The 27,385-nt window shown below is 40.7% G+C and overlaps 1 protein-coding gene across 5 annotated transcripts in view; it reads left to right on the top strand.

Moving 5' to 3' along the window:
* adgrl3.1 (adhesion G protein-coupled receptor L3.1) overlaps positions 1–27,385 on the top strand; it is a 120,108-nt gene that overhangs the window by 21,748 nt on the left and 70,975 nt on the right. For all 5 annotated transcript variants that reach the window (XM_039613556.1, XM_039613555.1, XM_039613558.1 and 2 more), the window contains exons 3-4: positions 9,095–9,262; positions 16,050–16,263. In XM_039613556.1, the coding sequence (XP_039469490.1) occupies positions 9,178–9,262; positions 16,050–16,263 (299 nt within the window). In that variant the 5' untranslated portion in view covers positions 9,095–9,177. The remainder of the gene's footprint in view (positions 1–9,094; positions 9,263–16,049; positions 16,264–27,385) is intronic.

Below are 27,385 nucleotides of genomic sequence, written 5' to 3'. Positions count from 1 at the left end.
CAAGGAAAGTGCTTCATGGTGCTCTGATGTCCCTTTTTTAAGGTTATGTGGACATGTGAACACTAACCATGTGACCTTAACTTGTCTGCTATTTTAGATGTGTGACAGTCATGGTGACAATGTAGGGTCAAGTGAATAAGACTCCAGTCATTTAGGCCTAGAGAGTGGTGAGCATCCAACTGACAACCACCAATCGTTCTAGAAAAATGAGTTTTCCCCGAATGGCTGAGAGTGGTGGCAAGAGGTTGATGGGAGTCACTGGGAAAACAATTGCTAAAGCCCTCAGTCATACAGGCCTACGGATTGATCAGTGGCCCTCCGGCAACCACCTATTGCTAAGGAAAAATGTGTATTCCCCCCTACGGTAAGACGAAATCCTCCTTGTGATTGCTGAAATCGTGGTTTGAAAGGAAGTGATGGACTTGTCTATAAACACCATCCATCTGCTTTCTGAGCTGTAGCGAAGCTGTGAAAAGTCCTACAAAAACCGGAAATGGAGACTGTTGCCGTTCCAAGGAAAAGAGACACAATTTTCACTTTTCCATATCTTCACACTTTTACTACCTCTTGACTAGTAGTTAGTGAGTATTTCATCCAAAAATGGCAAGCAACTGGTGGTGTATCACATCAAATATGGCAATGTATACATGACATGTGAAAAAACTCAAAACTCAAAGAAATATATTTTGCTATAATAGAAACCTTAAGAAAGGTAAAAATTGATCTATATCTGTCATCTTAACTTTTTCAATACAAACACATGGAAAGTTTTCAGAAAAATGATGTTAAACTCATGAAATTTAGTTTACGGAGAAGAAACTCAAAGCAAATGCCTCCCAAGAAAGCCAGAAGCCCAGAAAGTGGAAGTTACAAGCTATATTACTTGTTATTATGATCTTTTACAAACAGTATATGGGTAGCATTTGATCTCATTGGAACATATCAGGACCTAGCTATTTACTGTACAGTTGTTACTTAATTATGAAACTTTAAATAGCTTTTACAGTAAGAGAAAATCTGTAAAGAACATATCTCCCAGAGACATTATAAACAAATCTTATACAGCATGGGTGTGAAACACAAGGCCCTGAAATCTGGCCAATGGGTGGCATTGGAAAATGTAAAGGATAGAGGATAAATTTAGGACTTTGACTAAGTTTTATAACTTTTCCTGCTCACAAAGGCCTCCCCCATAGCTATTCTTATTACACCAAAGTAATTAAGTAATAAATAAATGATTAGATGACAGAAAAGTTCCTGTTTTTTCACTATATACAATAGAAATGTCTGTTTTGTACAATGGGTAGTTAATGTGTAATTAAAGACTGTTAGACTGATGTAAAAGCGAGTTTCTTTGGTTCGCCCCACTTAACATCCAAATAGCTTGTATTTGACCCCCGATGTAAGATGACTTTGACATTCCTGTTCTCGAGAGTCCAAAAAGACTTTGTTGTAACTAGGCTAGCTAGTTACCTTCCCCCCGTAACATTATAGATGTCACAGCATCAGTATCTGTCTCATAATGATTGCTGTCTTGAAATTAAATATTTTAAAGTGATAAAGCATGTCAAAAAAGTCTACTTTGCCTTAGCTAGCCTTAATTTGCTACTGTAATTGATTAGATTTAGCATGCTTAAGTCATTTTTTTTTCTAAAATAATATTTTTCCATGGCATGATATTGTGTTTCTTTGAAATTCTTTGAAAAGCTGGTCTAAAAAAAGTGATGTTATTCTGTTATATTTAGTTTTCACCCATAGTTATTGTGTATTTTTTCTTTCAGAACTGGTGCTGTTTGAATTTTATGTCTCTTTTTACATTTGACAGTTGAACTTTTTATATCACTATCTAGTGTCAGAGAGCTGTGTTTTATGAAACCCCAAATATTTTAGGGCAGAGTCTAAGGAGGAGAAAAAAGATAAATGCCTTACGTTATTAACTTGCTTTAAGATTCTGCTCAAATCGCTATGATCGCTTTTGGCACTCCCTCTCTCTCACTGCCTCCTGCCATCCTCTGTGTCTCCATCCCTGTGTCACTCCCGCTTTATCCCATCTTTCTATCTCTATTTCTCTTAGCCGTTTTCCTTCCCGACCTTCTTCACGAATCTCCTCCTCCATCTTCTTCCCTCCTCTTTAATCCTTCGTCTTTTTCCTCTCTCCTCTCCTCCCCTCCCCGCTTCTCCGCTTCTCCTCCTATCTCAATTCTTGCTTGCACGTCTCCACCTTAGCCCGTCTTGTCTCATGAGGGAGGGAGGGCATATAGAGTTGATTAGATTGGAGCATTAGAAAGTTCAGAGCAAAGCAGAGCAGAACAGAGTGTGGTATCTAGCTGCCAGGCAGACAGAATCAAAACGCCTGTGCCTTACAGACGAGGTCATTGGTGGTGGATTTTCAGGCTGGTTTTGGTGCATCAGATTTCTGTGAGCGTTCTCAGAGCAGCCAGAGGCAGCCATGCGGAAACTGCAGTGGTCCGGTCAAAGCCAGAGACTCCCTAGACGCAATTTTCTGACGGGCATAGCATGTCTAACATGGATGGAGAGGATGAGGTGCTTAGCCCAAAGCTTTGAACTCTTATGAGTGAAAATAATTTGAAAAGAAAATGTAGCTTTTAAAAAATAAAAATGTACTTGTGGGAAAAATCTTGAATCTTCTTTGAACAGCAACAGAGGAAACTAGTCTGTCAGGGCGGTCCAGCCTTCTTTGCATGTTTTTTTCTCATGCAAAATATAAAGGTGGCTTGAATTAGCCATGATCTGCTCTGCCACAGGCTATTATCCCTGATCGTGACATGTTAAAACAGAGTAAATGTTGCAGTTAAATTAATAGAGTCCCCTGCTGCTATAGAAAAAAAAAAAAAATAGAGAATTTAAAAAAAAAATCGTACTAAACAGCTGTTGTTCAACTTCACTGAGGATGTCAAATTGAGACCACAGTGACCCATACTGATGTAGGGGTGACCTATACCTTTAAGGCGACGCTGAAGCACTCCGCAGCTCTTTGCTACTGACATACAAAGGATTTACAACTGGCACTGTATAAATTGCTAGCTAGGCCACTTGTCTTCGGGGCACTGGTGACAATTGTGCACATTCCTACAGTGAAGCCGCCCTTCATCCGAGTACTGACATGTGTGCGCTCGACTGCACGTATGTACTGTGCATGCTAAAAACAAATGTCCAGTGGTAGTAACCATACTGCATCTTGCTGCAGTGGCCAAATGTATAGATTTAAAAAATAGACATGAGCTGACATGACTGTTTGTCACATGTTTGTGGTGGCCAGATTTAAACTCAACGAGACACTGACTTGATTTTAATTGTGATTTTAATGTGGTCCGAGGGGCCTTGTATGTGAACTCCCCCTTTCTCTAAACATGCATACACATGCAACAGTAGGAATACATGTTGTGGTTGAGACGTCAAGACATTCACATTATTGGGAGTTGACAGTATGTTTTTCCTGAGCCTCTGGTCACACTGAGGGGCCACTCTCTGCTAATCAGTATCTTAGGCTTCATCAGCACCAAGCAATTGTGAGGGAGGACCTTCTATTCACAATCACTCATGCTGGTCTGTGTTTGAATGCGTGCGTGCCTGCTGCATGTGAATGTCTTTTGTCTGTTTGCACAGTGCATAATTGCTATGAGTGTGTATACACGCGCCTGTTGCTTGAATGTGTGTGCTTGTTTCTTATGTCTCTCATTATAGGCCACAGGCCAGACTCCCACCAGGTTCTATCCTGATTAGTCATCTCTTCAGCTCCACACTGCCAAATTAGCTACCTAAATGTGTGTGTGTGTGTGTGTGTGTGTGCATGGTCACTCTAATCAAAATTCTCCCAGCCTGTCTACCTGTGCTGATGATAATTTGAAACACTACCTATACCCACTCACACTCTATCACCCACACAACCTTATTCCAACCCTTTCCATCACACACACAGACACACACACGTAGAAATGGTCCATGGTGGTTACCCTAGCAAGCCAACTGGAGGTAATTTACCGTAGCTTGGCGGACACATGCCATTTTACTGAACATGGTGCATAGCCCCCTGAGCTTTGTTCCGCTCAGACTTCTCTCCAACAGAGCAAAGAATGAACAAATGAAGAAACTAAAAAGAGGAAAGAAAAGAACAGGTGAAGAAAAACTAAGTGAAGAAAAAAGGAGAAAAAAAACACAAGTTGTCCTCTTCCTCTGCCGTTATAGCACACCAAATATAGATAGATAGATAGATAGATAGATAGATAGATAGATAGATAGATAGATAGATAGATAGATAGATAGATAGATAGATAGATAGATAGATAGATAGATAGATAGATAGATAGATAGATAGATAGATAGATAGATAGATAGATAGATAGATAGATAGATAGATAGATAGATAGATAGATAGATAGATAGATAGATAGATAGATAGATGGATAGGTACAAGAAGAAAAACTCAGCAGGCTATGCATGCATTTACATTTTTCTCCTATTCTTTCTTTATTTATATCTTCAGTAATAGTGAGCATGTTTTCTTTAAAAGCCATTTTTGAACCATTTTCTTTTATTCTAATTATGGTGAATGCAAAACTACAGATAAAGATAGATTACAAAATACTGATTTTAGTACAGTATCTAAACGGATGGTTTGTTTTATATAACTACTGCAACTACTTATCTCCTAGCCTGATATGATGCACATATACTCATGCTTCAACACGGTATTCTTTAAGGCATGCTCACAGGATAAACTACAAGTGCAACATGGACACATTTGAGACTCTGCCTGGAGGCTGAGGGAGTAGCGCATCTGGTCTCCTAGTGATAAGCATGTGTGTGTGAAAATGTGTGTATGAAGGCGCGTGCATGTGCTTGTGACGCGTGTTGACAAGGTAGCCCAGTCCGGTCAGCATTCATTAGTGATAGAGAGAATCCCCGAATGAGGAGTGCTGTGACAGGCAGGACTCTCGTTAGGGGACTTAACACACACACACACACACACACACACATGCACACACACACACACACTCAGTAGGGTCAGGCTGCCTTGTGCACAGAATCAGCCCAACATCAATTAGTTCATGGATGCATGCAATATAGACTGTGTGAGTGTGGCGGCTTTGGCGACAGCTATGTTAATGCTGACCCTGTAGGAAATGAAGATTCAGGGCAGAAAAATATGGGACATCGAGGCCATGTCACACATACATGTAAGACTAATGTGGAGAAGATTGTCTTATTGATACAGTAAATAATACAGTGTTGTTGAGACTGTTAACTGCATTAACGATGCGGTTATAACATAAATTATAAATCTATCTTTTTTCTTCAAGATGTTGGGAAAACTGCGGTGGCAAAATAGCCAAGGCTGAAAAATGTAGTGTGTGTTTATATTTGTAGGATAATTAGCAGGTGTCTGCTGAGCGGATATGACTAAGCAGAGATGGATAGAAACGGCAGGTACATCCAAAGACTTGGATCCAGTCTGATCTCGTTTCTTTGTTGATGTTTTGCTCAGTTTTATGCAGATGCTGTTTATCTTCTAGAGAGCATCTCCAGTGAGATATAACCAGTTCAGGATTGGAAATATTGAGCTCATTTAAAAAAAAAGAAAAAAGATTTGATTATTTTTATCATTTTAGCAGTGAGCAGGTTCAGGTGGGGCCTATGATGCTTGCAAAACCTTATGTGCGCTGATGAATACAGAGTGTAAACGCATCACATATGTTCTGATAATTAGCACCATTACTGTCTGTTTGCTCATTATATATTAACCAATCAACACATTAGGATAATTAAAGGAAACAGGTTAGGAAAACAGGGCAATGCTTTGGGCAATCACTATTGTCTATGCTATTGTCAGACTTTGTAGAGGGAACAGGTTTTTTTGTCATTATCTGAACATATGGGAGCATGCAGCCCTGTTGAATTCTGAACATAACTTGACTGACACGCAGCCATTGTCTGTGTAGCCACCGTGTGCATGGAGGAAATGAGAGGGTTAATTAACTGATGGGTGAGATGCTGGTGGAGCATACGGGGTGATGGAATAGCTTTTGAATTATGAAACAGCGGAATGCTGTGGCTGGTGGCGTCCGGCCATATGTCAGTGTATGCCTTCTCTGTCTAGCTGGGGACAGCTGGTCAGATTGCTCATGTTCAACTGAGTTAGGGGCCAATCAATCAAAATGGGGCAGCTTGTTCGGTCGTTTAAGTGGAGGAAAGAATAACACAGAGGAGTCTATTGTGAGTCTATCACTTTAGTGCCATTAGGGATTTGTCAAGAACTGTTAACAGATATGCAATCACACTCCAATGAAGTCAGTTGCACCGCTTGGTATTTAGAAAGCTGAATAGGTTTGCAGATAAAAAAAGAAATTGAAGGATTTTTTTTAAGTAGAAGGATTAAGTCGATTATAACAGACAGTTTTGAGAAACGAAAATTATTCAAACTTTGACTTTTCTTACTTAAATTAGTTATGTTTTGCCAGCTATTGTCAGCTGACCAATACATTTTATATACTTTTAAAATGATTTTTTTGTATCGCAAACTAGAAATCACAAAAAAAACAACGACAACCCCCCCCAAAATACGGCTTCAGTAACTGTGAAGCACATCCAGAGGATTTCTTACAGTTTACAATTAGTTTCTTCTGAATGCAAAAAAAAACAGTTTGTAGTTAAGTGCGTCGATAAGTCTGTTAAGTTTTTACAGGCTTATCAAAGGGAAATTTAAAGTCTCTGCCATTATCCAGAGCTAAAGAATTATGCTCCATAAAAGTAATCTGATTGGATAAAATGCTTGACTACTTTATGCTGGAATGCAAATTGAATTTTCTACAACTTTTCAGACTTCACTAAATTAGGTTTGGCTTGTGTTTTTATCATTAGTTTTAGTGAATTTTCAATTTAAAGGATTTATTTTGACATACAAAAAAGAACAGAACCAATAAAATGCCAGATGACTACACAGGCCTTATCGTCTGTGTGTTTCTGCTCTGTTCTCAGAGATTTCGTTTCTGCAGTGTGCATGTGCCTCTGGGTGGCTGTCTGTCCCGTTTGCAGGTCTGCAATGAGGCTTTTTGTCATTTCAGATGCTCTGAAGATACGTTATACATATGTTGTCTGATTCTGGTAAAAAAGGGCCTGTGTGATTCTGGCATTTTCTATAAATTAAAAGGCTTTTGATAACATTAGTTATAAGAAATATCAAAGGCAGAGGATTGTGCCAAAGCAGATATTGCCTTCACAGCATGGCATGATGGAAATAGCTGGCTATTGTCTCAGTCTCTGCTGGACAAAAATGATATGGTCACACTGATCAATAGTCTCTGTTACACATGATGTATCTCCCATGGCTGTGGCTGTCTGCTTTGCTCCATCTGTCCCCGGCTGTTGCAAATTTCTCCAGCCCCTCTCGCTCTCTCCCTCCCACTTACAAACTTAATGTGCTTGTTTTTCTGGAGCTGAGTATGAGTTCCCTTGAGAACAGTGAACATTTAGGCACAAAGATGGCTTTTGCTACCTTTGAACTACTTCCCTGAAAATCGATGTTTGTTTGAAAAGGATGATTTGTGAAGATTTTATTATCCTTTACGTCATGCACACTTTAAACTTGACATAAGCACATAATTCTGCAAATTAAATGTAAATGTTGCAGCTTTTCCTGTTTAAAAAGTGAATTTTGCAGTGCAAAAAAACAAAGTTGAGTTGAGATAAGAGTGAGTGGGCGGGTGAGCAAGTGATTGAACAGTGCTGGTCTTTTTAATCTGTTCAGAAAAAAGACGGAGAAACGACGCTTACCAGTCTGTCACTGCTATAACTTATCTCAGAGACCATCCCCGTATTAATTGTTTGTTGCTGATGGACCATGAAATGAACAATTAGGTTGGGACATCAATACATTTCACACTTTGATGCTGATGTGTAATACCAAGTGAAGTGAATCCTAATAAAAGCATCATTATGCAAACATTAAGCACCATTGTATTATTTTACTATTTCTTTTAGACAAGGTCAGCATATAACAGTAGTCTTGCATTTTCCAAGATTTGTGTTGTATATGAATTAATTGGGATCTGGTTTGTTGCCATGTGAAATATGGATTTGCACAAAATATCCAGTTCTTGTTGTGTTTAACATACTGTAATCGCTTTTTTTGGAGCTTAAAAATGTGATTTTAATTCCTTTAGAATCTTTTAAAGCAGATGAGATAGTTTGAGAACTCGAAGAAATATTTATTATGACCTAATGAAGAATATATGAATTTGTGGATCTTAAAAATAATCACATATGGGACAGAAGTTTTTAACTCCCCAAGCTATTTAATTTAATTCAATTCAATTCAGTTTAATTATACAGCACCAAATAACAACAACAGTTGCCGCAAGCCGCTTTCCATTGTAATAAAACAATAAAGAGAAAATCCCAGCAATCATATGACCCAGTATGAGCAAATGCTTTGGAGACAGTAGGAAGGAAAAACTCAATTTTATTTTATTTTATTTTATTTATTTTTTTTATAAGGAAGAAACTGGTTTGCAGAACCAGGCTCAGGGAGGGGCGGCCATCTCTGTGACCAGTTGGGGGTGAGGGGAGGATGACAGGACAAAGACATGCTGTGGAAGAGATCCAGAGATTAACAATAATAAGCTATAGAATAAATGTTATCAAAGTGTTTTTATACATTCATGATTAAATGATCAATTTCAATTTTTACCATAACCTTGTGGTTTTATGTGCTTGTAGGTCCTCTCTGTGTGTCTGCAGAATATCATTTACTTACCTAGCAGGCAAATCCACATAAAATTGGTCTTCTTTCACTTTTTTTTAATTTTTCTGAAAAGATGATTGAGGTACAAGTGTTAGTCATTTAGTCCTCTCTTTCTTTGAGGAATGTTTTGAGGAAAATCTGTTTATTTGCTGGATAAACTTTCTCAGTTGTTGTTTTCTTGTTTATTTGTTGTTAGAAAGAAAAAAAGATAAGAAACAGATAAAATTTTGGAATAGTTAATAAATCTGTGTATTGTGACCTATATGAAGCATCCTAATGTGTATACTTATGGCAAACCAAATGAGCAGATTCTCTCTGTGTGTCAAATCTCAGGTCTGTATGGTGACAGGAAGACTGAGCTGTGACATATAAACAGCTCGCCACAAGACCGTCTGGGCTCAGCAGGAAGTACCTCTATGTCTACTTCCAGGTCATCCTCAGACGTCATGTGGACCAGATGCCTGCTCTTGATCTCAACCTTCTTTTCCCCCATAGCCATTGGTAAGGGACACATTACTCATTGCACTGCCCTAACCAAAAAAAAACAACATTTAATTTGTTAATTTAAATGTGTTGTATTGCTCAATTATTACTATTGCTACATTAAAGATTTTCAGTCAGATATCTATGTGACTAAAGTCCATTTGGCAAAAGGAAGAAAAAAAAAATTAGGGGACTAGTTTTGGTCATATTACAGAAGGAAAAACACCTGATTACTGAATTGATAAGGCACTACCGTGGCTTACTGGGCTCACTGGAGAACTTAAAATAAAACAGATGTTGAGTATTTTAAGCTATAGTCTGTGTTTTTAATAACTGTATTGATAAGAGCTATAGGTAATGTTAGTTAATTTTATGACAGTCACAATTGTCTGCTAAAATAAAGGCTTATTGCTGGACTTCTTACAAAAAAGAAATAGCATTTGTTGCAAAGAGCTGTTACTCAGCAGGCACAAAAAAGCAAGGATACAAATGAGTCTTGAAACAACACAGATGGGATACAGGAGGCCGACACACAGTGGATAAACAGACAAGCCAACAAAGGGATGCACAAGACTACATACAGCATGGGCTGATTACAAAGCAAGGTGGGAACTGTTCAATTCAATTCAAGTTTACTTATAAAGCACCACATGACAGCAACAGATGCCTCAAGGCACTTTATATTATAAGGTAAAGACCTTGCAGTATTCCTGAGAGAACCTTAACAATCAAAGGAGCCCATATGAGCAATTAGTTTGTGATGGTGGGAACGAGAAACTCCCTCTTAACTGGAAGAAACCCCCAGCAGAACGATACTATAAGCTTATCAAAAATGAAAGTGATGAATAGAGTAGAAAGCGTTGGTCTCCCAAATCCAAACTGGGAGTTAGTTTGACAAGAGTGGGACCTGATAGCTGAAGGCTTTGCCTCCCATTCTACTTTTAAAAAGTCTAGGAACCAGAAGTAAGCACCGTCTGAGAGTGAAGCCCTCTGTTAGGATAATATGATACTGTGAGTCTTTAACATATGATGGGGTCTGATTATTCGAGAGTTTGTATGTGAGGAGAAAGATTTTAAATTCAGTTCTGGATTTAACAGGGAGCAAATGAAGAGATGCTAATACAGAGGAAACGTTGTCTATTCCCTGACACCTGATAATAATGAATTAAGATTGTCCAGACTTGAAATAATGAATGCATGAAAAAGAGACAAGTGAAGATATATAAAACAAGAGTGAAACTAATCAGGACAGCGGAGACAATCATAAAGGAGTGAAGAGGCAAAGGCACAGGAGACACACAAGAAAAAGCAATTACCAAAATAAGACGGTAAGTGGAAACCAGGAGGACAAAGGCATAAACACATAGACCAGACAGAGATGGGCAAGATGGCGAGACCATGAGGACACCATGAAAATATGAGCATAAGAAAGAATAACAATAAAACCAAAAATAAGAATAAAAACTTAGGGCACCATTTTATTGCACACACACAGAAACTTTTTACACATACAAAATGTACAGTGCAGGTGCAATCCAGTAGGTCAACTTGATATTTCCTCCTCTCCTACATGACCATAGGCTTAAAAGACTCTGAGAGGGAGCTCTGGCCCATTTGAACTCGGTCCTATTAATAGGTCCTGTCACTCACATTGTGTAACGTTGTAACATGCACTCACGCACAAACACACATACGTATCCACATTTTAAATAGATGTAGGTCTCTACAGCAAGTGATTCCCGGACCACACACACACACACCGTCTAGTATATACTTGCACCTACGATGCCAGAGATCCCACCTAAATACTAATGGATGCAATTAAAAGGCACACAGGGAGTGCTTATAGTCAGGCAGATAAACACCAAGGGCTTGGTTTTGCAGGAAGAGATGAGTTTCAGTTAAATATATTTGCATCGATGTCTAAAGAATGAGTTGACATATGCAAAGTATGTTCCTTTTGCTTTGTGAGGAAACCTGTACACCTGAAACAAGGACACCAGCTGGGCACACAACAGCAACCACTCAGTCTTCACCACAGAACTATATTATTTTAGGATTGTAAGTTCAAACAAAAAGAAATGTAAACATGAATCTGGGAATCATTTTTGTTTTGTTTTTTTGTTTGTTTGTTTTTTGGATTTTTTAATGGGTTTTTTATATGCTCTATTGGACGGGGATGAGGTGACTGACTGAAGAACATCCTGTTTCTTTCCTTTAAGGAACTTGTGTGTCGCTTATGCAGTATGCCTGGGGTATCCATTTGCACTGTGAAGCTCTGTCTAATCAGTTTTGCAGAATTTGGCTTATTCTGAGCAGAGAGTCTAGGCCTGTGCACTTCAGAATTCACCCTGCTACTTCTATAAGCTATCACATTATCAGTAAACGGTAGTGACCCAATTCGACTGGCAGTCATACATGCTCATGCCATAACACTGCCTCCACCATATTTGACAGATGACGTGGTATGCTTCGAATCATTAGCTGCAACATCATCAACATCTGCAAGAAGCAGCTGCTGTTGCAACTAGAGACTGAGGTATAACACATTGAGTGACCTACAACACAAAGACGTCAGGTCTGAGGGGGGAATGTCATCATCTCCACACTCCTGAAAACAACTGGCAGATTAAATGCAAGGGCAGCTGACCTGAAACAGAAGACCATGGCTAAGCTGGGAACCTGGACCCTCTGTAGCTGATTAAATGAAGTACCTTCTGAAAGTCTACTAGAAGATGTGAATGCGACATTACGCACGACCCCTACTGCAACAATCAACGAAACCAACCAGCTGATCTATACCACAGCAACATATGAAACATATAACTCTATAAGATTAACAACAGCCACAAAGAGCGGTATCTTCCATGGAGAAAAAGACTTGTGGCCAAGATCAAGGCAGAACAAAGGGACGTTAGCCAACTATCTGCAGAAAGGAGTGATGAAGTGTGATGGCTTCTGGTATACCTTTTAAAGCAATTAGCTTGAACAGTTATACCAGAAGCCGGGAGAATAAACCCGAAGTGTTCTCCAATGAACCATCCAACTTATACTCTTGCGCTTTCCAGGTAAAGGTGTGGCTGGTTGGGATTAGCAGAGGATGAATCATTGGCAGTCCGCGGCAGTGTCATCATATATGTCATCTCCATTTAGGTAACCAATCTGTATCCGTCTGTCTTCTGGGTTCACCAGGAAATATAAAGAGTCAGACAGCACCAGACTCTGACATGATCCATACCTACTGGCTCAAGGATTTACTTCACTTTCTGAGCCCCTGGAAGCACAAATTAACCAGCTGCTAATGGATGAGGTGTACCCGGAATGGCTAACCGGAGGCTGAAAAGGCCTGATCGCCATGGAACCCCAGAAGGAGGCTGAGGACTAGTGAGTGTCAGAAACACTATCCAGGAAAGAAAGAACAAAGATCCATTAGCACACAGACAGATGGCCACAACTGATCTGGCTTAGTGAATACCTCAGGCAGCAGAAACCCAAGAAAGAAGAGGCGTAAGAAGGGGAAGCATCATGGATGGACACGCTACTGCATGCCATTGTCTCACTGGCAGGTAAAAGAAAGGTGTGATATCAAAAAAATCCTAAATGGCTAGACAAAGCTGGACTGAAAGACAGCACGGAGGCACTAATTGTGGCAGCACAGACACAAGCTCTAAGCGCAAGATTGATAGAGGCTGGGGTCTACCACACCAGGCAAGATCCCAGGTGCAGGCTGTGCAAAGATGCCCCGAGACAATCCAGCACATAACAGGGTGCGAGATGCTAGCAGGCAGGACGTACATGGGACGCCATAACCAAGCGGCTGACATAGTATACAGGAACGTCTGTGCCAAATATGGCTGGGAGTTACTGTGGTCAAAATGGGATACACCCCCTAGGTGGTTGACAATTATCAAGCTAAGATATAGATATATATATATAGATAGATATATTTATATATATAGATATATAAATATATCTATATATATATATTGATAAAACAATGAGGGCATTGCTAGCCTTAACCTTTAGAATATCTTATGCACTTAAAATAAGTTGTTTTCCCTCTAACTCAAAGCACCCCACATTTAAGACACCAGCACTGGCCAAATGCTTTGGCAGTTCAAGTGAGAGATCACCTTTTAAATCTCTCTCCTCTTTCCTTTCACCCATTCCTTCTTTCCATCTATCCACCTCTTTCGCCACTCTCTTGTTCTTGGCCCAAATGTAAAAATCAATATCCTTTTGTTTCAGCCCCCCGAGGCAATGAGAGTGTCTGAATAAGATTGTCCGTACTGTCTGTTGCTGCCAAGTTTCTGTCACCACTTACACAACTAATGACAGACACATTAACATGGACTTGCCAGCTCACACATTATTACATGTAGTCAAAGACAGACAGCTAAATATGTGCGCATAGTGTGTGTGTGTGGGAGTGAATGCATGTGTATCAGGTGACAGAAATATGTGTAGAGGGACTCCTTTGGAGACAGGTTAAGCACAGCAGCTTTATAGGTGAGGCAGCTGATATAATAAGATAAATTAAAATGTGACAGACGAGACGGGATGGCATGTACGAGTCAGTTCATTTACTCCTGCTTACGAAGGCAGAGTGGCTTTTAATGGGAATACAGATAGACCCCTCATTTGAATAGTGTGTGTGTGAGTTTGTGTCATAATGCTTGCTTTATGCCCAAAGGGGACCCTGTAAGGCAACACTGTAAGACATCTGATCCAAAGCTAGTCTAGACAGCTGCCTTACAATGCTGTTTATTGATCCCCGCATGCTCCAATTAACCCTCACTTCAGAATTTATATTCATGCTCACAGAGTCATGATGCAGCCATTGAAAAACTAATAAACTGACACTTACTTTCACACAGTAATGACCCAGTGCACTAAGACCCCCTGCTTACACAGACAAAACTGCATGATGCCCTGTTAAATCCTCAGCTACTTTGGAGACACACATCCTGTCTGAATGTGTGCTTAAGGTCTAATCATAGCCTGCAGTGGTATACATACGTGTGTGTGCATGTGTCTGTTCATTAGAGAAGACATTTTCAGTAAATGCCACTTATATATCAGTCTTATCTCTAAGCTAGCTCCTGCCATTATCAATGTTTTTCCCTCAGGTACCAACACCACACTGATATTGGCTTGCTGTGAATTTCCACCTCTACATTCCATCACTCCGAGCATTTGTATGCATGAGTGTGTGTGTGTGTGTGTGTGTGTGTGTGTGTGTGTGTGTGTGTGTGTGTGTGTGTGTGTGTGTGTGTGTGTGTGTGTGTGTGTGCTTCCGTGCTTGTGCGTCTGTGATGTGGTGAAGGGCAGTATTAAGTTGAGCCCGGGCACAGTGTCATTGAGCTCATTCAGATTCTTTGCTGCATTTGTGTAACCATGACGCTTCTCTAACCAATGAGAGAGCCAAGGGAGGGAGGACGGGGTTACTATGGTTACCATGACAGGGAGCGTTGCCTCGCTTTACACAGATGTTGTAAGTCCATGTCTTTTTAATTGCTTTTGTGTCCGTACATTCACGTGTGTATACATGTGCTTGTTTCTCTGCTTTTAAGAAATGATTTGACAGGATATGATCTTCCAAAAAGAGCGCTGGGTCTGGCAACCTTCTACATTAGTTTTGTGTAGATTTAATAAATGTTATTAGTTTATTCAAGTGGGAAATGCATAATATGTATATTGCACCCCGTATAGCAAAAATTCTCAGATGGTCTAGATGGACAGTGTAATAAAATCTGCATTATTATTATGGAAGGGGTAGGTGGATTCAAACATGGGCAATACAATTGAGCACCTCAACTGATAATACGTTCAGGGCTGATAACAGTTGCTCTAAGGGATTGCTGCACTCATGAACCAAGAATAATCCATGCTACACTAACACCCAGAACTGCACCATTATTGTCACTGCAACTTCTATGTAATAGCATGAAAATAAAAAACATGAAAGTACAGTAAAGAATGAGAGAAAGGGGAGAAAAGTCCAAATGCAGGAAAACTCATTCTTTTAGGAATACAAACTTCAGATCTGATTGAATGCTTATAAGCAAGGAGAAAACTTTTTTTTTTTTGTTAATATTTGTGTGCGTCAGGCACTGGGGGGCTGGCTGGCGAGGACTAACTGGAATCCACAGGAAGCAAGGATTAAAATAAAAGAAGTGATGGAATCGCGATAACAAGAAGAATCCAAAATCATGACACTGTTAAAAATACTTTTGATGAGAAGAGTTTGCCTTTCTTCTTATTTTTGCTCATTTTGTTTTAAGATGAAAGGGAGTTGTGTGGCACAAAAGCGTCCGCCAGTGAAGTAAAAAAATATCGGGAATGTTCGGTAACTTCAGACTCATTGAAATTAATGACATGTTCCCTATTACAGTACAGCCTAGTGGATGTTTGCATCACATTTGCAACTTGTGAGAATAATTAGGCATTGCCATCTTTGAATATTATCTGCAGCACTCAATATCTGTTGAAATTGCCAGGCAATTACTCTCTATCTAGAACGATGTCCAAAACTGCTAACTGCAAAGCACTAATTACCAAGTCAGTTCACTCGTGACAGTGGACGTGCCCTTATAAGAAGTCTTTTGTTATGCTATTGTTTTCATATGGTCTGAATAATTACGTCTATATGACAAGGGTACAAATGCAATTTTAGTTGAACACAGTCTATTCTTGAATAATTTAGGCCTTGCAGTCCAAGTAAATTAAAGATGGCTCTACCAAGACGTGTGGAGTATTTCACCAAACAACAGCTTAACATCAATACATGTGTTTTTCTGTCCAGTTTATGGCCGTGCCCCCATCCCCATGGCAGTAGTCCGCAGGGAGCTGTCCTGTGAGTCCTACCCCATTGAGTTACGCTGCCCAGGCACAGATGTCATCATGATTGAAAGTGCCAACTACGGCCGCACTGATGACAAGATCTGCGACTCGGACCCCGTCCAGATGGAAAACACGCGGTGCTACCTGCCTGATGCATACAAGATCATGTCACTCAGGTCAGTTTGTATGTACGTGTTTGAGTGAATGTGTGATGTGTCTGAGCGGAACATTTTCGAAGAACTGTAAAACCAAAACTGACAACCACAGTGAACATAATTAATTCTTTGTGTTGCTTTGTTAATTAAGTTCGTCCCATGGTATCCTTTTGGTGCAATGTTGAAGGCTGACTCATGACACAAAGACAGAGCCGAGACAGGAACAGTCTGAATGGCTTTACTTACTCTAAACCCCAGAGATCCTATCTTTAGTAGGTGTATTGATCCTCATTAAGTACCATGGTATGAAAAAGTGTTTGCCCCCTTCCTGATTTCCGATTTTTTGTATGTTTGACACACTTAAATGTTTCAGATCATCAGATCAACAAATGTACATATTACACAAAGATAACAAAAGTAAACACAAAATGCAGTTTTTAAATGAAGGACTTTATCATTAAGGGGTAAAACATGCAAACCTAAATGGCCCTGTGTGAAAAAGTGATTGCCCCCACTTTGTTAAATCATGAATGAACTGTGATTAACCACGTCTTTTACAAAGCTAAGTAAGTTTCCCTCCCACTTTAAGGCCTGATTACTGCCTGTAATCACTTAACACTAGAATTACTGAGCCTTTTTTCCCTGGTGCAAGTCCCTACTACTAGATTTACTGGCCTGCGCAGATTTGCGTAAATTCCCCCCGACCTTAACACCTCTTGGCATCCCGCTGAGATTTTCACAGGTCGTCAGCTCCATTGTTCTCCTGCTTTTGTTGTGCAAACACACCTCCCCAACCCCTAACCATGAGAGATTCAAGTTTTCCTTCCTGCAAGGCTGCTTTCCTTCCTTACCTGCCTGCATGCCTGTCCATAAACATATATACACAGAGTTGTACATATATTTATATATTTATATAGCCACACCTTATATAATATGCATAAAGTCTAGTTATACACACACACATCTATATCATATATATACACACACATATATATATATATATATATATGTGTGTGTGTGTATATGTATATATATGTATATATGTATATATATATATATATATATATATATATATATATATATATATATATATATATATATATATATATATATATATATATATATATATATATATATATATATATATATATATATATATATATATATATATATATATATATATATATATATATATATATAAAATGTTTGTATAGTGCACTTTCTATACCGTGCTCTGTCCACTTTTTTGCAATGACAATGCAGATTTTCCACTTGTGGGACAAATAAATGCAGATTTGCTGTGTGTGTGTGTGTGTGTGTGTGTGTGTGTGTGTGTGTGTGTGTGTGTGTGTGTGTGTGTGTGTGTGTGTGTGTGTGTGTGCGCAACATTGGCATTTGTTTACTCAGATCCAAGGCAGGCCAAACCTCTGTGTTACAACCTAGATACAAAAGACAGACATTCACAATATATGGGTACACAAGTCTGTTTTATTTCAAAGTGTTTCAAACTTTACAGCGTTTGCAGACCCAGTGTCCATCATCCCTGCATTTGGCACAGGTGAATTTCTTACATGTTGCACAGGTAAATCTGCTGCGATTCCTGTTGCAGCTCTCTTGCACCTGGCACTGCGTTGTCTTTACAGTCCCTGGCACAGCAGCTGCAGCAGCCTGCCTCTGTGCTAAGATTTCCTTGTGCTGCATGAATCGGCAACGAAGTTGCTGAGCTAGAAGACGCAGAAACAATCTTCTTTTGCCTGTCCACCCTGTACATGCCTTGTACAAAATGTAGGCATTCACTGCCGCCAGGTCCAGCATATTGTAGAAAACCGCTACTGGCCACCTGCGTGTTGCTGATCTTACAGAATACATCCGTGCCATTTGGTCCAACACGCCTACACCACACTGTAAAAGCAGAGCGAGAGAGTCATGAGTATATGTTTTTTCTATAGGCCTGTATAGCACACATCAGAAAACATTGTAGCACTGGTGTAAATTGTACACACATTCACATACCTTCATGTGGTTGTAGTCTGTGATCGTGTTGGGTTTCCTCTTTCTGCCGTCACCGATCGTCACGTCTTGGTGCATGGAACTTAGAACACACACAGTCTTGTTTTTTTTAGGTGCATAAATTGTCAAGGACACACTGCCACTTCTAAGCACTGAAGTGGAGAATACCTCTCGCTTTGCAGTATCTTTTGCAAGTTGAGGAAGTTCACGCGGACTTTATTCACCGTGCCCAGTAATGTTGTTTTGCGCTGCAGCAGTCTGTGCGACAGTGACAGTGAAGTAAAGAAATTGTCCGTTGTGACATTTCTTCCATCATCCAAAAACGGCTCCATCAGTTTCATGACCACGTTCTCTGCCAGCCTCTCTCCTTCTGACGACTGGGGTCCTTTCCCAAGTAAGGAGATGCACTGCAGACATATTTGGTGTCCAAATCCGTGGCCATCCAGAACTTGATCCCAAATTTGTCTGGCTTGGTTGCAATATACTGGGTGAATGGACAACGAACCTTGGTAGGGAACAGCTGTTCATCTATGGTCATGTGTTCCCCTGGAGTGAAACTCTTAGCACAGTTCTCGTTGAAGCGTGTCCAGATGTCGGAGATCGCTGCAAATTTGTCTGTTTTCACCCGTTCTGCCCGCGTGTCCCTGTCATCAAATCGAAGGTGTTGCATAATTGAAATGAATCTATCTCGGGGCATTGTCTCTTTGATTAGTAGCACCAGAAAACTTTCTGACCAGCAATCCACAATGGCACCAACAGGACACATGATTGCTCTTACAAACAGGATTGAAATGAATGCCATAAGTTCATGAACTTAAAGCATAAAGTCTAGTTATACACACAGACACATCTATCATATATATATATATATATATATATATATATATATATATATATATATATATATATATATATGTATATATATATATATATATATATATATATATATATATATATATATATATATATATATATATATATGTGTGTGTGTGTGTATGTATATATATATATTAGGGATGCAACGATACCAATTTTTTTCAAACCGATCCGATACCGATACTTGGATCTGAGTACTTGCCGATACTGAGTACAAAACCGATACTTCTACCACACACAAGTTAAACTTAACCGGTAGTAAAGAAACGACCCCACACAACTCTTTAACACAAACGAAACGTTTACTGAACGTAAGGGCAGAGACAAATACTGTACAACACATCCCTTTTTAAACTCAAATGATATTCCAATTCCTTAACCAAATGAAATACACTGTATAAATGACATAATTCCCTTTCAAATTATATTAAACAACCCAACTTATGTTATCACCTTTTGGTAAGTGACTCACTAATATACACTCCAAAACACGTTATATAAATCCACTAAACATACAATATTCACACATGGGCCCCACACACACTCACATTCACACTTGTTGCAGGCCTGTTTGCTGCTCACGCCGGACGATGGAGAAAATCCTCTTCTCCCCAGTAAGAGCACAAAAGTCTGACTTACAGTTCCGTTGCTCGGTAGGTCGCCGTTCACCAGTCCCACACTAAATCCACTCCCTGCGGACCCGATGCTGTCTCTGCTACAGCGCGTTAGCCAGTCACTGTCCAGCTCTCCGACAGTCCATAGCAGCTGCCTCCGTGGCGCAGCCAAGCAGTCCGGCTAGCCTTTAGCCTCGGCGGTCATGGCTGGAAACACAGTTTTCCACGGATGGTGGTGCGACCGTTGAAACAAAAAGTCACTTCACCCACACTCTGTTGCGAACCTCTCACACGGTTAGCTTTCTAGTCACACACTCTTTTGTGCAAGTTAACCTCAGTAAAACTAGCCGAGTCTCTCACTTTGGTTCAGCTAACCTCGTGCATCTCTCCATGCCGTTCTCTTCTGTGAACTGTGAACACCTTATGTGGCGTTCAAGTCCATGGGAATTATGATTATCTACTCCCAAATTCCCATCCGGGCTACATAAGGATCGGTTCATGGTATCGGTTAACTTTACGAGTACGAGATGCGCACACATTTTACAGTATCGGCCCGATACCCGATACCAGTATCGGGATCGGTGCATCCCTAATATATACACACACACACACACACACACACACACACACACACACACGTAGATAGATAGATATGTGTGTGTGTGTGTGTGTGTGTGTGTGTGTGTGTGTGTGTGTGTGTGTGTGTGTGTGTGTGTGTGTATACATACACCAATATTTTTGAATACACGTGTCCATATTTATGTTTCCAGATTGTTTGTATAGTGCACTTTCTATACTGTGCTTTGTCCACTTTTTTGCAATGACAATGCAGATTTTCCACTTGTGGGACAAATAAATGCAGATTTGCTGTGTGTGTGTGTGTGTGTGTGTGTGTGTGTGTGTGTGTGTGTGTGTGTGTGTGTGTGTGTGTTGTGCAACATTGGCATTTGTTTACTTAGATCCAAGGCAGGCCAAACCTCTGTGTTACAACCTACATACAAAAGACAGACATTCACAATATATGGGTACACAAGTCTGTTTTATTTCAAAGTCTTTCAAACTTTGAAACGAACCTTGGTAGCATTTCTTGCAGCTGGCAACAACGGTCGTGCATTCAGTATAGTTGTGACTTCCGCAAAAAATGTGGTCAAAATCTCATGAGTAAGTTGAAGCATTTCTATCAGGCATTTCTGAAAGTTGTAACACAGAGGTTTGGCCTGCCTTGGATCTGAGCAACTCCGAGTGAGCAAATGCAAATGTGCCAGGCCTCAAGGACAATGGGTGGTTTGCACAACAAAAGCTGTAGGAGAAACAAGCTGACGACCTGTGAAAATCTCAGCAGGGGTGCTTAACACCTCGGGACTTGCACCAGAAAATAAAAAAGCCAGTAATTCTAGGGGGTATTGGGTTTAGGGAAGTTACGCAAATTTGCGCAGGATAGTAAACCTAGTGTTAAACAGAACCTGTCTGACAAACTGAAGCAGGCTGAGAAATGCAACACAACATGTCACAATCGCAAGAGATAAGAAACAAAGTCACTGACATCTATCAGTCTGGAAAGGGTTACCAAGCAATTTTTAAGGCTTTGGGACTCCAGCAAACCACAATGAGAGCCATTATCCACAAATGGCGGAAATATGGAACAGTGGTGAACCTTCCCAGGAGTCGCTGGTCAACCAAAAAGACCCCCAAAGCGCAGTGACGACTCATCCAAGAGGTCACAAAAGGTCAGGGTTTATTATTCAACAATAAGAAAGTAACTGGGAAAAAATACCACCCATTGGAGAGTTCAAGGAGGAAACAGTTACACAAAGACTCGCCTCACATTTGCCAGAAAAAATCTTAATGATTCCCAAGACATCTTTGAAAATACTCTGCGGACTGAAGAGAGAAACGCTGAACTTTTTTGGAAGGTTTGAGTCCCGTTACATGTGGCATGAAACTAACACAGCATGTCAGAAAAGGAAGTTCGTACCAACAGTAAAATATGGTGGTGGTAGTGTGATGGTCTGGGGCTGCTTTGCTGCCTCAGGACCTGGAAGACTTGCTGTAGTTAATGGAACCATGAATTCTGCTGTTACCAAAACATCCTGAAGGAGAATGTCCGGCAATCTGCTTGTGACTTAAGTGCACTTGGGTTCTGCAGCAGGAAAATGATCCAAACCACACCAGCAAGTCCACCTCTGAATGGCTGAAGATAAAACAAAATGAAGACTTTGGAGTGGCTCTAATCCAACTGAGATGCTCGAAATCCCCCCATGTGTTTTTCCCACATCACACTATATATCAAGTTCTGAATTAACTATGAATTTACCCACTTTCAAGAAGTTTACACCAAACAACAGCAGCATAAAATGACAGAACTGCTAAACTGTAATGGGGGAAAAGGACAATTGTGACGGATTATTTATAGAAAGCAGTGTAGTCTTATCAGACAATGGAAGCGACTCAGGTGACACTTCTCCTGCACATCTCTCCGGTGTGCCTGCCTCCTCCTCTGAGGGTGCTGAAAGGAACACAGCAATCTCAGCGTCTGCTCCGAGGAAAATTATCATTGAACAACAGGCTATAATATATGGATAGTTTTTAAAAAAACATTATAATGATATATTATGTCATACAGCATTTTATGTCATAATACATGGAGCTCACAAATTAAGGCTTCCATAGTAAAGCAAATTTTCTTTACTTTAGAATTTTAGCAACTGATTTTTCCACTTTTTCTGTCTTTGCGAAAAATACAATATTTAATATTTAGGCTGCAAAATAATAATAGATTTCCATATCTCCTTTCCTCACTTGAGACTATACTTTTATTGACACGAGTGAGTGCTGTTTTAGCTAACATCTTTTATCTAACATGTTCAGGTACTTTCCTCTGATTATCCTAACATTTAGTTGGTGAGTAGCAGAATAGAAAAGAGAACCCAGCTTGTGATTTAGGGTTACTGGAAATGGTTTTTAATGCTGTTGTGGTCTCTGCACTTTACATATATTTTGTATTTGGCAGGTAGTTAGTTAAAGCTAGTTGGCAAATGATAGCATGACAAAAATAGCAATAAAGGGAAAGCACCGTGCTCTGTAATGAGAATGTCTGGCTATAAATAATTCATTAATGTCACCATTAGTATCTGGATTTTCCAGGTCCTGTGTTAATCTCACTTTCAGTTCTCTTTCTTGCTGTCCTATTATTTTCTCTCATCTTTTTTTCCATCTCAATATTGCTGTCATCTTTCCCCATCCGTCTCCCTGCTCTGTTTCTCTATCAAACCACCTGTCTGTGTCATGTGGTGGTGCTCTGATTGCGACTGCTTTGGCCTAGCTTGGTCTCTCTTCTCGCTCTGGCAGCTGAAGCTTGTGTGGCCACTTTCCTACAGCCCTTTCCATCCATAATTTATACGGAAGCCCGCACACACACACATGGCTTCTACCACACACAGCATACACTGCCCAGGGGCTACACCAGACTTTAAGCTCCAATTAGCAGAGCCAGAGGCCATACTTAATCTTGAGGGATCCTCTGTGGAGGTGACTCAGACCGGAAACAACTGTTTATCACATATATTTGTGGTGAACGGTTTGCGAGTTCCAAGATGCCGCGAGTGGGCCTTTGTGTCTACTTGCACAATACTCTGCAAAGCTCGGATATGCTCTTGCATACAGTATGTGTGTCCATGTTTGGCATAAATGCTGACAGTGAATCTTTTAGTGTGTGCTCATGCACATGTTCGTTGTATGCGTTTTTGCACGTTAACGGGTATTGAAGGCTTCACTGGGAGTTTGACCGGTGATGTGTGTATGTATATACTTTCAACTCTTCCCCATACTCTCACATCCATTTTCTTCAGTCTGTTTCAGCCTGTCTTGTTTCCACTCTCTCATTCCCTCTATGTCTGTATCGTCTCTGGCTTTCAAGCTCCGCTCAACTGGCTGATAAAATCAGAGCATGTTCCGCCTGCCCAGTGTTTCCTCAGTATCACATTCTCTCTTTGTTTTCCTCTCCACCACTCTCCAAGGCCAATGAGTGTGTATGTATGAGTGTGTGTATGTGTTTGTGAATGTGCGCATGTGTGTGTGTGCGCTAATGTTTGTGTGTGTGGATGTGTGCGCCTATACCACATAATTGGTCTTGATATCAAAGCCTCATATCTCCAGAGGGTCTCACAAGGCTTCTCAGGCAACCTAGAAAGGACCTGATACTGCTGCATTTCCCAGATTATCTCCCCATTGGGATACACTGGGTTGAAGGGGAAACGAAGCCGTGGCCATGAAAGTTACGCTTAATCTGTTTTAGTGATACAGTGGCCTCAGTTCAATGACTCACTCTGTTTTATCAGGTTTTGAACAGAGGCACCTTTATTTGAAAATGACTACTGAAAATCCTTTGTTTTAAGGTCTCTGCAGCTTAATTATTTCTTTTTTTAGGTTTTACCTTTGATATTAAATTAAGGCATTGTGAGTATAATTCAATTTTTAATTCTTTGTTAGACTCACCCCACTGGCACTGCACTTCATACTTATTTTCCTAAATGTCAGGATGAATTTCACAGTACCGGTTACTGCTAGGGTGTGGCTGGGTTGCATGCATATGTGTCACTATTGACTTATATGAGGAGACATTTGATGGTTGACTGTGCAGTTCTACACCGGGAGAGAGCTGCAAGCCAAAATGCCGAAATGCCTTCGGGGATAGCGATTTATTCACATAAAAATGACTTGATGAGTTCTCTGGAGATGCTACAGAATTGGACCAAGTACCTTTCAGCACATTCTCTCAGATTTTCCCTCTTAATCTCACACACATGCATTCGCGCTCTTGAGGCTGCAAGTGTCGATAGTGTGAAGAACGTGTGGACGTTACACACGGCCACACAAACTCTGTTTTGTTGCCTCTGCCACAGCTATCGTGATAGAAAATTACTTCTGGACTTCAAACAGACTTTCCCTCGATACCTCCATACCACCTTTCCCACCTTGTCACCTTGTTGGCCCTTCAGCCTTTTTTTTCCCGCTCTCACCTCTCTTTTTCTCGATTGCTCTCGTTTTCTCTCCTTTTCCATTCCTATTGAAGACGCCTCTCAACACAAAGGGAAAGCACTTTGACAAGAGAGACAAGGGTGGGGAGTTGTTCTCCCTTCTCCTCTGTTCCCCGTCTCTTTTGGATGTGTTAAATAACAACATGCTTCATTTATTATTCTCCCATCTGTCACCCTCTTGATATCTCAATTTTTGTCACTCCATTCTTAGTATTTTTTTTCTACTCTCTCCTCATTCCTCAAATTGCTTCTCACCCCCTGTTTCCCACCCTCACTGTCACTTTTCCGTTCTCACTCACCATCTGTTTTAGCTTTCACTGGCTTTCCTGTTTTTCCATTTGCTTTTTTCTTTCCTCAACTCTGGGGAGAGATGAGGTTGAGGCTAAAATGCAGGGCCTTATGGGTTGCATGGTTCCGGTATTTTATAGTGAATTCTATATTTTCTCCCTGTTTCGAACCAGGATGCTAGGGTTGACGGCCAGAGTGACAACCCAGGTCTGCAGATTAATCCTTCAGTGCGTCCCCAAAGATTCTAGGTGCACTATGGCTGTAAAAACACATATTAACACCACCGCTGCGTACTAACATGCAGATGAAGGCGCGCACATGCATATGTGAATGCACATGGCAGCTCTTAAATGCATACTCACGCTCTCTCTTGCCCACACACATACTGCGCTCAGAAAGAAATAGAGAGTTTCTTCTTAGTTCGTAAGCCTGCTCAACTTCTCCTTCTCTTTAGAACTGCATCTAAGCCTTCAAAGCTCCAGGCTAGTAGTGTAGCATGTGAATGTATTTGTGTGCATATGTACTGAATATGTGGTTGTGTGTGAACATGTCTGAGTGTGTTCATCTTTAGCTGTATGCATTTGCATACGAGTCCGTATGTGTTATTGAGCATGCACTAGCAAGCTTGAACTACACACGTGGGAGACTCTAAAGGAGCCTCTGAAGTTCTTTTCCTTTGACTCTCTGAATTATAGAAAACCACTTGAATCGCAGACTGCAGTCTAGTGTTAGCTGTGTGCTGCAGTCTCAGACTGTCTAACCAGCAAACTATGCTATGCAGTCTGGCATTTTTTTCCAGGCATACCTACACTTCATGTTACTTCTCCATTTGAATATAATCCATCTCTGTAAAAGCTGAAGGATAAGAAGAGAGAGGTGGAGCAGATAGTGACAGAGGGGCAGATAAATAAATGCTCCAAACATTACATTAATCTAAAGCCCCGTGATTCCAAGTCCAAAAACAAAATGCTAAATTAAAGTTTTTCACCACAGAAACTGAGGCTGTGACTGTGTTTCTTCTCTGGGTGTGAGATATCTTGCAGAGGTGGACTCACCAGGATATTAACAATTATATCTTGTTATTATATCTATCTCTGACTTACTCTGTCTCGATCTGTTCGCTCTTCTTCTCTCCTCCCTCCATTAACTGTACCCTGCTTCCCACTGAATGAGGTCATATCTGGAAATGTCCTACTTAATGTGTATGTGTGTGTGTGCATGTTGGTGTATGCAAGTGTCTGTGCTTGTGCTACCACCCTAACATAGTCACCACGGCTACAGGAGATGCCCTGCGGCACCCTGGGGGCCCAACTGTCACCCTTGCTCAGTGTGGTAATTAGGACCCACACACATACGTACGCACACGCAAACACAGATAGACGAATAGGAAAAGTCCAACTTAAAGACTGACTGATTCTGGCACACTGAAACACTGACAGAAACTTTCCCTCAGATATGTGACAGGAGTGAACACACGGGGTCCTTTATAATCTTAACAATGATCTTGTTCTTTCTATTGTTCTTTATATATTCCTCTCCGTCTACCCACGCAAATATACTTTCACCCAAACTGACAACTGTTCTCTTTTCCCAAAACCTCTGTATTTCCACATGTCAAAGTCTCCACCATCTGACCCTGTTCTCCTTTCACCATGGCTCTGCTAACCTTCGTTATCATGCTTCACTGAGCACCAAAGCTGCATGGCTGCCTGAGAATGGTCTGAGACACCACACGCTTTCTCTTTTTCTCTCTTCCACACAAAGTCTGGCACATCCAGAGAGTAGCACGGCACGTGAATCAGTGCCTCAGACATGCTGGTGTGCTGTAGACAGTGACTGACTACCTGACTGACTTGATACTTTGACGCTGACAGTGAAGCGCAAATCCAAACCAGGACACAAGGAACAGCCCTCGTCTCCCCTGCACAAGCACAGCATCCCATATTTTTTTATGAGGTGAGGTTGACTAAATTCTACTAGTCAGTTGCTTGATGTAGCATTGCTCTGTCGTCTTGATGGTGATGGTGTCTTCCACGCTCCTCTGCGTCTCACCAATCAAGAAGACAGCACATCTGTCTGAAACGCGCTCATCTTTTAGCTTTTAGGAGGATTTGGGGTTCGTGTAAGCAGGTGGTTTGGATTAAAATGTGAAGTTGGAGGTGTCACATTTAAATTTAGAGAGATGCAAGGTAGGGAGAGACATAGGGATATCAGCTAAGGAATGTTACTAGGTGGAAACGGGAGAAAGACTCTCCGAGTGTGTCCTGGAATCGGACGACGTGGAAGTTGCCATGGCTACCGGTGGAAGAGGAAAGGAGA

Source organism: Oreochromis aureus, linkage group 6 (genome assembly GCF_013358895.1).
Source record: "Oreochromis aureus strain Israel breed Guangdong linkage group 6, ZZ_aureus, whole genome shotgun sequence".
NCBI lineage: Eukaryota > Metazoa > Chordata > Actinopteri > Cichliformes > Cichlidae > Oreochromis > Oreochromis aureus.
Note: the sequence above shows the minus strand (reverse complement) of the source record. Positions and strands in the feature narration are given on the sequence as shown.